Here is a 13,087-nt window from a genome sequence, read left to right as displayed (position 1 = left end):
CTCTTACATCTGTCATCTGTAGTAGGCTGAGGATAAGCGACGTCTTGCCGCTGCCTGAGCGACCACAGATGGCAACGTGGTCCCCGGCCTTCGCCGAAAGCGATACTCCCTTGAGTATGGTTTCGGCGTCAGGACTGGCGTAACGTTAGTTCCGAGACCGAAAGAGATGGGGAAGACACTTGAACACTCACCCATAAGACGCCACAACGTTGGAGAAGTTGACAGCCCCGCTATAGGGCCAGTCCCGAGATAACCGTCCCTTGCCAGCACTGTGTTCCGTTTCGGTCTCTGCTACAGCGCTGCTACCTAATCAAGCTAAATCAATCAAATCAATCAATCAGCTAATCAAAACGAGGCTTTTTTTAGAGTTAATTAGCTAAACTTATAATACCCTCAGTTTAACTATCTTAATTAAACTAATATTACTTAGAAGAATAAAAATCTAGCTTCTAAACTAATTAGAATTTTTAAAAGATTTAATAAAAAAATAAAAAAGTTAACTAGATATTTTTTTTTAGTAGCTTAAGGTTATAACTTTTTAAGCTTTTATACTATAGTTAATAACTTAAGCTAGTTTTAAACTAATATCTCTATAATTCCTTATATAGTAGACTTATTACTAACCTATTAGGTCTTATTATAATATATCTCTAAAAAAAAAAAAGGTAAGTAGTTAATAATATTAGTTTAGTGATACCTTTATGCTAATAAGTAGTAGAGTAGGGCTAAGTATTTCTTAGTAGTATTAGCTTTACTATTAGGAAGTATTAGAAGTACTAGAAATATACTTTTTGCTATACTGCTTAATTAATATGTTTTTAGCTTTTTTATTAAGGGTTGAAAAAAGCCTATTTTTAACCTCTTTATTAGCCCTTAAAAATAACCTTTTTTAATATTACTATTAGCGCTATTATTACTGCTATTATTACTGCTATGCTTTAAAGCCCTACCTCTATATACTTCTAAACGCCTTTTTTAACCCCTCTCTTATTATTATAATACTTCTACTAATATATAACTAATATATTAATCACTTTATTAGCTATAAGGTGACTCTTTAAGGGATTACTACTTAGATTTAAGCTTTTTTAATTATTAGTAATATATTAACTACTAACCTTAATAAGTGTGCTACTCTTAAGGCTTTACTTTATACTATCTAGAAGGAGTAGTACTATATTAATATAAAAGCTATCTTAAGGAAGAGTAGTTAAAGCTATACTTTTTAGATTAGGAATAAAGGTATTTTTATCTATAAGATCTTCTTAAGTAGTATTAGAGGTATATTTATTACTTACTTACTTTCTGCTATACTTTTTTATATATTAATAATATATCTAAGTAATATTTATTAGGTTTATTAATATTGCGATAAAGCTAGTACTTTTAGAGACCTATAGAAGGCTGCTGCTATATCTAGTGCTAAGAAGTACCTTAAATCTACTTATTATATCTATAAAGAATGCTTTTACGCTAAGTATCTATTTAGTGATAATTCTAGAGATAATAGGTATCTCCTTAAACACTAATGCTCTACCTTTATTATTATACTTTATAGTAGAGTCTCTTAGATTAAAGAGCTAGCTATTAGCTTTCTTATTAATACTAGTAACTTTTTCTTAACGTTTAGTAATTAGTATATATAGTATTTACTTAGTCTTTTTAATTATAATATTTATAACTAAGTGTGTTAGTTAAGGGACTCTTAGAAAGCTTAACTATATTACCTTTATATCTCTAAAAAGGAATAAATTAGAAGTAAGATATAGAAAATACTTATAAAGGTTTATATATTATTTAATCTATAGATCTCCCTTAATTAATATGCTATTATTGCTATATTTAGCTACTTTATTAACTAATTAAGGAAATAAACTTAATACTTATTAGCTTTCTACTACTAGCTTAATGCTTACTCTAGTGAGAATGTTATTATAACTATTTATATTACTCTTATAGATTGAGGCCTTATTAATTAAGTTAGCGTTATTATGTTTAATAACATTATAAATAATAATACTTACCTTAAAGCTCTCTTTCCTTCTCTATTATCTTTATATATAGAAATTAACACTTAGTAATATTAAATTTAATATTATAGCTATATCCTTAACCTTATTAGTTATACTATTATTTATAGTATTAATAATAAGGTGTTTAAGGAGGAGTCTAACTATCTACTTAATATTAGTAAAGTTTGAAATAACCTAGCTTACTAGAGGTAGAGAGGCTTTATTAGTAAGCTTTAGAATATTATTAAATATATTAGATTATTACTATAATAATCTAAAAGCTTTTTAGCTATTAGTAATAAGGCTGTTAATAATAATACTAACTTTACTTTATAGGAAGAGTTATCCTAAGAGCTAAATCTAATATTAAGTAATACTACTTAATAGAACTTAATATATAATATGATTAAGTAAGCCCTATTTAAATATAGCTAGATTAATAGTTATATCTTTTATACTTTAGGTTTTCTTAATAATATAGATTATATCTTAAGTGAGGATATTTTCACTAATAAAAACTAATAGGTTTTTATAAAGTTATATAAAATATTTAAGCTGCTCTATAAGTAGACTAAGAGATATAAAGGCTAAGGTAAAAGTAATAAGTATAGCTAACTCTAAGAGGTTTTAGTAGATATAAAGTATCTCTTAGATTATCTTAAAGATTAGTATAAGCTTTTTAATACCTCTATTAATATTAAGATTAATTATATAGCTACTTAACTTATTAAGAATTAGTTATAATAACTATCTTAACTTATAAAGGTATCTTAATACTTTTAGTGAAACTTAATAGTAGTCTTATAATCCTTATTAATTAATAGTATTCCTACTTATTTATAGCTTAAGTACTTATAGTTATAATACCTCTAAGGTGTTAACTTTAACTCTTATAGATATTTATACTTATTAATTATTAATAGCTAGTAAGTACTTAATAAATATTATATTAAGCTTATAGAATCTCCCCTCTATATTACTATAGTAATTCTATATTTTAGGTAGGGTCTATAATAGCTTTAGAAGTATTAGAACACCTTAGAAACTTATATATAAGTATATAATATTTAAGAAGGACTTTATAAGTATTAATAATAATAGTATACTAATATATCTAATTAGGCTAATCTATAACCTTATCTATAGCTTCTATAAACTATATTTATATTAATTATTATTACTTTAAGGGCTAAGGACTCTAAATATTATTAATAGTTAGTTAGTAAGGCTTATAATACTACTATTAATGATTTTAATAAGCTAGAGTAATACTTCTATCTCTCTATTACTTAGCTTATTAATAACCTTATTTAATAGTAGATTTTATATTAATAGACCTTCTTAACGCTTAATAAACTTACCTTTAATATCTTTATTATCTTAGTAATAGTAACTAACTATAAGAGGGTATTTAGCCTTATTAAACTTCTACTAATATTATAGAAGCTATTAATAATACTTTTAACGCTTAAGTAGACCTAATACTTCTAGAATTAGGTTTAAGGTAGTATTATTACTATAAGTAGCTATTACTTTAAGTAGAGGGGCTAAGAAAGGTTAGATAGCCTTAGATTATTATATAATATGCGTTTTAACTTTCTAAGAATATTATGAGAGGTATTACTAATTTCTTATTTAGGTAATTGTATTTAAGACTAATTAAAACAGTTAATTCAAATAAGACTATTATAATCGTTAAGTTAATTAGTCAAATTTGACCCTCAGATTTAGCTTAATTGATTGGTTAGCAGCGCTGCTCTGCTACGAACCGTCTAACTCTTGCAACAGCCCCCACACTAGACTCAAGCTTGGTCCAACTCTGGATCAGGCGCGCTAATACCTCACTGAATCCAATGACCATAACAAGACTGACACCAACGCTTCCAGCACTAAATTTATCATACCAAGTGACGACTACACCCACGAGGACGATAGCAAGCACAGCCACAACTAGGTTAAGAACAACCGTAAGCCACGCTTGAATACAGCTTTGAACATAGCTTGGTTTTTGGGACAAGTCAATGCGGTGATAGTTACGTTCCTGGTACTGGGTTTGCCACCCAAAAGCACGAATAGTCACACTTCCAGCCACGGATTCAGAGAAGCAGGTGTAGAGGGGCGCCTTGGCTTCGATCCCCAGAAGACGAATCTGGCGAGACGTCTGAAGGTAGAAGCGTTGCAGAAAATAGACGACGGTGGCGATGAAAGGGAGGGCAATGCCGAGAAATTGGGAGAAGACGGCGAGAATAACGAGCTTAGCCAAGACGGATATGGCCGCTGCGAAAAGCTGTGAGCAACATCGTTTATTCATGTGGATGAAATACTCACTGGAAGTGTAGTTCACCAGGTTGGACGGCAGATCCATGTCCAGAAGCTGCATGTCTTCACTGAACCTGTGAACGGCCACAAATCAGCATCTCGTTGCAATGGAAATTAACCCAATGTGACTCACCTATTAAGAATCTCGCCATTGTCGGTTGTGGTCAGAAAACGGAAGGATGCTCTGTCCCGCGAGAAGAGTGCGATTAGTGCTGTCCCACATACAATATAATGCGGTACAAATGAACTCACGCCAAGGTAGTCTTGAGAAGGTCCGAGTGCAGCTTGAGAGCCGTATTGGTGATGATGTCGAGGAATGCAAACCAGGCAGCCAAAGAAGCTCCCAGAGTGCCAAGGACACCAAACACGGCGTACATGCCCAAATAATACCCCACACTCGTGTTAGCCTTGGCGGAATTGGCTTCCGACCACCACTTGACCCAAACGGCTAGTTGTCACATGAAATTGTTAGCGGCAGTTGCCAATTTCCCCCTATATTGCAGTGCGAAGGTTTTGACTTACTAGAGAACTCTGAGAAGAAGATCCACATGACGACTGAAAATGAGTAGAGGGTCACTGCCTTCCAGCCGGCATTCTTCAAGTAGTATGTGTAGACTGCCTTCTCCCCATTCTTGCGTCGGATATCAGTATGAGGCCTTTGTTCTTGGTGGTTCTCGTTCTCGTTGGTTGGCGTGGCTATCTGCCCAATGGGAGTCACAGAATCATCAGACGCCTGTGCATTCACACTTTCAGATGACAACTTCAGCCCTAGCTTGCTCGTATAGCCTTGACCTCGCACGAGAACTGCGGGGTTGCCGAGTTCTTGAATCCTGCCATCATCGAGGCTGATGATGAAGTCGGCGAGGGCCATTAGTTCATCTGCATTCTCATTAGGAAGCCCATTTCGATGTCACAATGTGAAGCCAAGACTCACGACTATGCGTTGCGATGACGATCGCTGCGCGTTGCCTTCGCAGGAGACCATCAGTGCCAAGCAGACAGGTCGAGACATGCTTAGCCGTGTGGGCATCCATGCCACTGAAAACATCGTCAAGGACAACGATCTTCTGCCTCGAGTAGACGGCTCGAGCAAGAGCCTTAAGGGAGACAAAGATGAGATATTAACGAAAGTTCAACGTTCAAGACACATTTTCGGTCACTTACGATGCGTTGCTTCTGGCCGCCGCTTAGATTGACACCGTTGCTACCAACGTGTGTGTAGTCTCCCTTCTGCAATGCTTGTAAATCGATTTCGAGACCGCAGGCTGAGATAACGGCATTGTACCACTTCGGGTCGTAGAGTGAAACGCCGAGTACGTTTTGCCGAACAGTTCCGTTCTCAAGCCATGGGCTCTGTGAGCAATATGCCACACCACCTTTGTCAGGAGGGTTTCCAACGGCTGGACCGGCAATAAGAGGAGACATGGGTATCAACTCGCCCAGTATTGCGCGAAGGAAGGATGATTTGCCGCTTCCCACGGGACCGATAACAACAGTCACCGCGTTTTGAGGGATGTCAACGGTAAGGTCGTGAAGCACAGCCTGATCTTTCTTCCATCCAAAGCTATCCCCTCTGAAGGAGACGGCAAACCGCTGTGGTGAGTCCGCAAACTTGCTATCGCCCTCGTTTGTCAATGGAACGAGATGAATATCGGTTGGAGACGGCGAGGTGAAGGTGCTACTCTGGCTATCGAGAGTTGCCGGTCGGGGACCGTAGGTGCAAAAGTCTTGGATGCGGTCGAAGCATGCAAACGACTGGACAATCATTGGCAGTAGCTGTATGAACATGACAACGGGCGTGGTCAAGAGTCCAATCAATGCGATGGAAGCAAAGGCCTGGGCGGGTAAAAGAGATTCGTTCTTCCAGAAGACTGAGATAATGACATAGACGGCAAAGGTAACAATAGGAGCAAGATTAATGGGGGTGAGCGCTGGGGTTGCCCGTCAGGAACTAGACATTTTCATCGTCGCCGAAGACAAGAGACTTACAGAGCAACAGAGTGGCCACAAGCAGCTTCCGAAAAGACTTTGAGGTGTTGATCTCGTCAGTCCGCAGTCTCTGAATCATTGTCGACATAACATCTGTAAGCCCGAGCATCTTTGCAGCCTTCATCTCACCAAGCACTGTCGTTGTGACACGAAGACGTTCCTGGATCTTCTCGATCCACCGCATCTGAGCTGTTCTGCTGGCAACAGAGATCTTGGACATTATAGCGATGAAGACTGCGAGATAGTCTGGTTAGCGAACTCCATACAATATTTGCCGCGCATCACATACCCAATACAAGGACTATCGGGGCTAGGCAGGCGAGGGACAGCTGCAGTCCTAGAAGCCAGCTCGCAACAGCAATATCAAGTAGCGAACCCCACGTCGTATGAAACATAGACATGGCGCCAAAGATACGTTCAACATCTGTCCCCATCAGGGCTACTGCCGTGATATCCCCAGTATCGACGTCTCTTGTGTAGACAGCTTGTTGGTAGACAAGCGCGATTAACCCTCCCCGAAGCCTAGTTGTAAAGCGAAGGTTATGGTACTGGTAAACCGAGTTGCTAATCGCGATGCCCAGGTACACCAAAGCCCAGGCCCCAATAAGGCCTCTGCCGTAGCTGACGTCTGGGTTACCGTTACTCACAAAAGTTACGGTCGATTTTATGAGGAATGGTTGCGCGAATGTAAAGACTGTGAGGCAGAGCCGGGGAATAACAGGAGCCAGGAAGGGCAAAAGATACGCCCTGAAGCAAGCTTTAAGGAGACTATGGCGACTTTGGTGGTCGTCTGACAAAGCCATGAGGTTAGCAAGGGGGCTGCAGACTTCGTTAGGAACACACCGGCGTAAAAGACGTACGTTTGTCCCACGCAACAACCAGACTTTGGTGAAGAACGCGACTCTCCATATTCGAATCGAGCCCTGGTAAGTCGTTGAGGGATATAACTTTGGAATACCCCAAGTAGAAAGTTGTCGCCAACCACGCAAAGCAAGTCCTCGACCAGAACCCGCTGCTCTGCTCGGGAGTTGCATGTTTGCCGTCGGGAGGGGCACCAGGCGCGGCAAGTCTCTTCTTCGCCTCGATAGATTCTAGCACGAGCACCACCAGTGTGAAAACCAACACGACTGTGGCGATGGCTGGCAAAGGGCCGCGTACAGAGATAAGCCACAGTGTACGGACACGGGCAATTCCAAGTATGATGGATGCCGAGAGATAAAGGCTGATGAGGGTCGAGGGTCGAGGCGATCTTTGATGGTTTAGGACAGACAGAAGCAAGACGGCAAGCGTGGCGACGGGAGTCAGAACATCAGCGGCGATGGACGCAGGAGTTTGGGATGCTGAGGTCTGGCAGCGCAAAGCCAGGAAGGTCCACTGAAAGGCGAGAAGTGTTATTGTGGCCACCTTGCAATGGGAGTTAGTCAAAGACAAATTGACGGCGAGACACATTGACGGCGGTTTTCGATTGTGCGGCTGGACATACCAACTTGCTGGCCAAGAGCCTGGACTGAGTCTGGAAAGTAACTGGCTGTCGAAGCAGCTGGACAACTCTCGGTGGGACAAGCAGAAGAAAGAATGCACATGGCAAGCATGCGAAAATGATATCTTCAAACTGTAGAGTGAAGTCAAAAGAGCGGCAACCTGTAAGAACCCCACCCAAGCTATGGATCACCCCCCACCTCGGATCAGCCTAAAAACGCGTCTTCTGTATGCTTCATATTATGTATTATCCTAGTTAACACTACTTTTTTAACGCTATAATATATAAAATAAATTCTTTTAAAAATACTAATATATATCTTATACTTTTATATACCCCTACTAATATTACTATAGTAATTATAGCTATACGTAATAGCTACCCTCTCTAAAAAGCTACTAAAAACTAAAGTATACTATATATAACTTTATAATAATATATTAATAGTAGTAAGATAATAATAGAAGTAAAAGCTACTTAGTAACACTTTAGCCTTAAGTAGGAAGCCTTTTTAACTACTTAGATCCTTATATAGAGTACTTTAAGCTATATATTTAGCTATAGGTATATCTATCTCTTTATAATATAGATTATATATATTAATAGTAATATATATCCCCTTAGTATACACTAAATAGAGGCTTTTTTATATTACTACTTATCTATTAAAACTCTAAAAATATATAAGATTAATACCTAATATATAAAAGATATTATAGTTAAAGATATAAAGAAGTTCTTTATAATATTTAATCTTCTAAAGGTTAAAATTATCTTTATAAACTTATAATATAATATAAATAAGATAGGTGTTATAGAGGAGGCTTAGTATAATAATTTAGTATTAAGATATTCTAAGAAACCTTCTATATTTATTTAGAACTCTAATAACTATATTTAGATATCTATAGTTAAATATATTAGTATTAATAGTAGTTATCTCTTACTTTTAGTTATTTTTAAAAGTAAGATAGTTTAGTACTAATAGTTCCTTAAAGATCTCTTAGAATTTAATTTATAGTATTTTATATTAACTATAAATAGTTAGACGTTTAATAATATTAATATTAACTAGCTAGAGAATATATTTATACTAAAAATAGTAATAGAGGTAAAGAAATTATATTCTAAGTATCTACTTATTATAAATAGCTATAAAAGCTATATTAGTAATAACTTTATATAGAAATATTATATTAATAATATTTATTTAACTTATCTATTTACTTATTTATCTTATATTATATAGCTCCTTAATATATTAATATTTATACCTCTAAAGTAATCCTATAGGACTTATTTTATAAAATAGAACTACTTACTTAACTTTATACTAATTAGTAAGTAGAACTTCTTATAATACTATTTATATATATATTAAGATACTTTATAACTATATATTATTAAATTAAGATAAAAAGTAATAAAGATATAGCTTATTAATATTATAAAGCCTCTTATAAGCTAGTTTATCTATATCCCTACTCTAACTAACGTTTTATAAGCGCTAATATAATATTTAAGACTTATAAATAATAAATAAACCCCTTAAAATATTATAATTAAAATACTAAAAAACTCAGCTAATTTATACTAGATATAATAGCTTTTTAGTAATAGGTTAAGGTTAATAGTATAAGGAGATTATCCTATTAACCTTATAGTATAGATCCTCTTCTTTAAGAAGTTAGGGAAAACTTTAAACCTTAATAATATAGCTATAGTAAATAACTAATAAGTTATCTAATTTCTAGAAGCTTAGTTAGAGAAATATAAGCTTATTAAACGTAGTAAAGTTAAGCTAAAGCTAAATATATATTTTATAGTAATTAAAGATATTTAGAAGAAGAAATAAGAGGTATAAAACTATCTTACTAAGTTAGAAATAGTATTAATTAATAGTAAATCTTCTAATAATAAAGAGAGTATAAAATTATATATTATTATTGCGAAACTATAGAGAAATTATATAGAATATAAAAATATAATTATAGTATTAGCAGGTCAAAAGCATGCAAAAGTAGTGATCTAAGGTGGGGGGTGATCTATAGCTTAGGTGGGGTTCTTATGGACTTACAGCCCAGACGTCCAGTCGCTGAAGTTCGGACAGACCATATTGATGATTCGTAAGATCAATAGCCCGCATACATCAGAACTTCTTTCCCAGAGGCTAAAGCTTAGTAGGCACTAAGAAGAAAATGAAAGGAAGTTCATGACGAGAAGTTCGGGAATATGTCGAAATGTTGTTAGAACAGAGACGTTGGCCAGCGACGCGTGTGTGGTGTGCCTGCGTGCTTCAGACCCTGGGGATCACTATCAGCGTTATACGGGGGCAACGGCAACGTCGCGTTCAGCGTGCCGCCTGGTGTGCGACATGCTGATACATAGGTCCAGACCCTGCAGCTTCTAACCTACTTCGGTAAGTATGTCCGTCTTAGGTCGGGCTGCACGTGCACAAGTCGGCCAGTCTTCCATATTTAGTGGTTTGTAGACAAGGGAGGCTGTATTAAATTGTGTGAAGTGGCTTGATTAATCTAGCTATAAGCGCTAGGCGTAGCTAGTTATAAAGTGGTATAGCTAATCCCTTATATAAAGGTAGGATTTAAGCTAAGATTTAAGCCTTAAGCCTAAGCCTAGCTAACTACTATCTCACACCCCCTTTTTAGCTAACGCTTTTAGTACTCTAAGTAAAGCTATTCCTATCCTAAAGTAATAATCTAATTAATTATATAGTAGTTTTATATTATTCTTATTTCTATATATTATTCTTACCTTTCTATATTACTATTATTATCCTATCTTAACTTTAAAACACTTCTTAACCTTTTCTATCCTTTATATAGCTAATTAATATTATAACTACTATTTAAGTTATCTCTATAAAGATAATTAGATAGCTATTTAGTATAATTAGTATTACTTTTTATTTTTAACTTAAGTTAAGTTTCTAAATTAGTAACTTAGAGGTTTATTATTTAAAACCTCCTTATAAAGTTAATTTTTAACTTAAATAAGTCTAAAAACTATCCTCTTTAGTTTAATCTTAGATCTTATATTTTAAGTAGCTCTCTCTCTCTAAAAGTAGTAATTTTTAAATTATTAATTAGCTTTATAATATCTCTCTTCTAATTTACTAATTATATTAGGTTAAGTATTAAATATAATAATTCTTAATTAATATTACTTTAAAGATTAATCTTCTTATAATACTTTTAAAGCTTAGTTAATTAATTTTTTACTTTTTTAAACTTTAAACTTATATTAATTTTATCTAAATCTAAAGTTAATTAACTTTTACTAGTTAAACTTAATATAGTTATAACTTAGAGAAATACTAATTAAGATATCTAACTTAGTAATAAACTTATAACTTAGTAAAATTATAGTCTTTAATTACTTTTTAAGCCTTTATTATTAAATAACTTCTTATATAAAAGACTTTTATAATTAGTAATTTAACTATTAAATAGAGTAAATTAAGGTAATTAAAATAATATAAAATCTAACTATAAAAGTTAATTAGTTAGTAAGATATAAGGGAATAAAGTTATTATATATAAAAGAAATAAATAAATAAAAGGGACTTAATTAAGATTAAGTCTTAAGATATTATCCTTAGATTAAAACTTATTATTAGTTATAAGTAGTTTAAATAAACTTAATATTTTAATAAAGTTATAATACTTCTCTATTACTAATAGTTTAATAAAGCTATTAGTAACTATTTTATAAGTTAAAATATAGTTAATTTTAAAATCCTTATTACTAACGTTATTAATAATTTAGTAATACTTAATCTTAATATAGCGTAGTTTAAGTAACTATTTATTTAATAAATAATTATTAAAGGTATTTATAGAATCTATATATACCTAGAGGGGTAATTAAATAGAGATATTCATCCTTTTAAAGAGATCTATAATATATAGTAGAGCCTTCCCTCTAAGTATTAGATTTATCTACTTAGCTTTATAAGTTAATATAGCTATAAATAATTATAATACTAATTTCTAGGTAATTAGTACTCTTCTATATATAACTATATAACTAGCTATTAACTTACCTATTCTTTTATAATTAAACCAGCTAGTATTATAAAATACTAATAATTTAAGGTTATTAATAGAGTATCTTAAACTACTAAAATAGAGTATTAGTTATTATAAACTATAAAGATATCTCTATATTAATCTTAATAATTTATTATACTTTTTAGAAGTATATTATTAATCTTTAGTAGCCCTACTTATAGGTATTATAATATCTAGTTATATACTATTTATAATTTATTATAACTTACCTAGATTACTTTAATATTTATATATTTTAATAAGCGTTTTATATTATTCTATAATCTCTAGTAGCTAAGTATTACTAAGGTAGTAAGGTATTTAGTTATATCTAGTAATACCCTTCTCTATTAGTATATTATTAATATATTTAGCTTATAAGATCTAAAGTTATCTTATCTTATAGTAGTAAATAATCTTAAACCTAAGGAATTATTATACCTTACTTAAATCCTTAATCTAAAAGAAGTTATATAAGTTATTTTTAAAGTTATTAACTTACTTAATATTAAGTATTATAATAAGTATATTATTAATATAAAGTAATACTATAATACTATCTTTATTAATAAGAATATAAGGTTCTTTTAGTAGTAGATAGAACCCTAATTATTTAAGGATAGTAATAATTTATTTATATTAAAGAAGAGGAGATTCTCTTAGTCTATAAAAAGCTCTTTTTAATCTATAGAACTAGCTAGATCTATTATTAAACCTATAAAGTTAAATAATAAAGATATCTTAATCTCTTATAAAAGTATTTAAGAAAGCTATAACTATATTAACCTAATGAAATTCTAGATCTTTAAGTACTATAATTAGTAAAAAAACTTATAAAGTAATAAGATTAATAATAATAATATAAACTATTTTATTATCCTTATTTTAAAAGTTATTATAAATAACTTATTTTACTCTAACTCTATTAAGTCTTCTATTTATAGTAACTTTCTTATTATATACTTATTTGCTTAAGAGATATTTAAAGCTATTTAAAAGCTCTTTAAGCTACTAGTAATCTATTCCCTATAAGCTATTAACCTAAGTTTTTATAGTATTAAAAATAGCTAATTTTAGAGGTCCTTCTTCTATTACTTCTTATTTCCTAAAAGTTATAAATAAGTAAATCTCTAAGTTAAAGATTTATAATAAGTTAAATACTAAGAAAGTAAAAGTAATTAGTTCTTAGTTTATTTTATTATTAATTAAGTTAATCT

The 13,087-nt window shown here is 32.6% G+C and overlaps 1 protein-coding gene across 1 annotated transcript; it reads right to left on the bottom strand.

Annotated features, from left to right (window-relative positions):
- Nucleotides 1-3,756: 3,756 nt before the first annotated feature.
- On the bottom strand, nucleotides 3,757-9,946 carry atnG-11 (ABC transporter atnG; the record flags this gene model as incomplete). Its single annotated transcript, XM_036641035.1, has 11 exons — nucleotides 3,757-4,289; nucleotides 4,341-4,405; nucleotides 4,465-4,515; nucleotides 4,584-4,779; nucleotides 4,854-5,210; nucleotides 5,266-5,428; nucleotides 5,496-6,262; nucleotides 6,321-6,554; nucleotides 6,610-7,110; nucleotides 7,181-7,724; nucleotides 9,878-9,946. 11 exons carry the CDS (start codon nucleotides 9,944-9,946, stop codon nucleotides 3,757-3,759), a joined length of 3,480 nt encoding a protein of 1,159 aa, XP_036493437.1.
- Between the last annotated feature and the right edge of the window lie 3,141 nt (nucleotides 9,947-13,087).

Source organism: Colletotrichum siamense (assembly GCF_013390195.1).
Source record: "Colletotrichum siamense strain Cg363 chromosome Unknown KSG_Cg363_contig06, whole genome shotgun sequence".
In the NCBI taxonomy this organism is placed as follows: domain Eukaryota; kingdom Fungi; phylum Ascomycota; class Sordariomycetes; order Glomerellales; family Glomerellaceae; genus Colletotrichum; species Colletotrichum siamense.
This window is presented reverse-complemented; position numbering and strand designations above follow the sequence as displayed.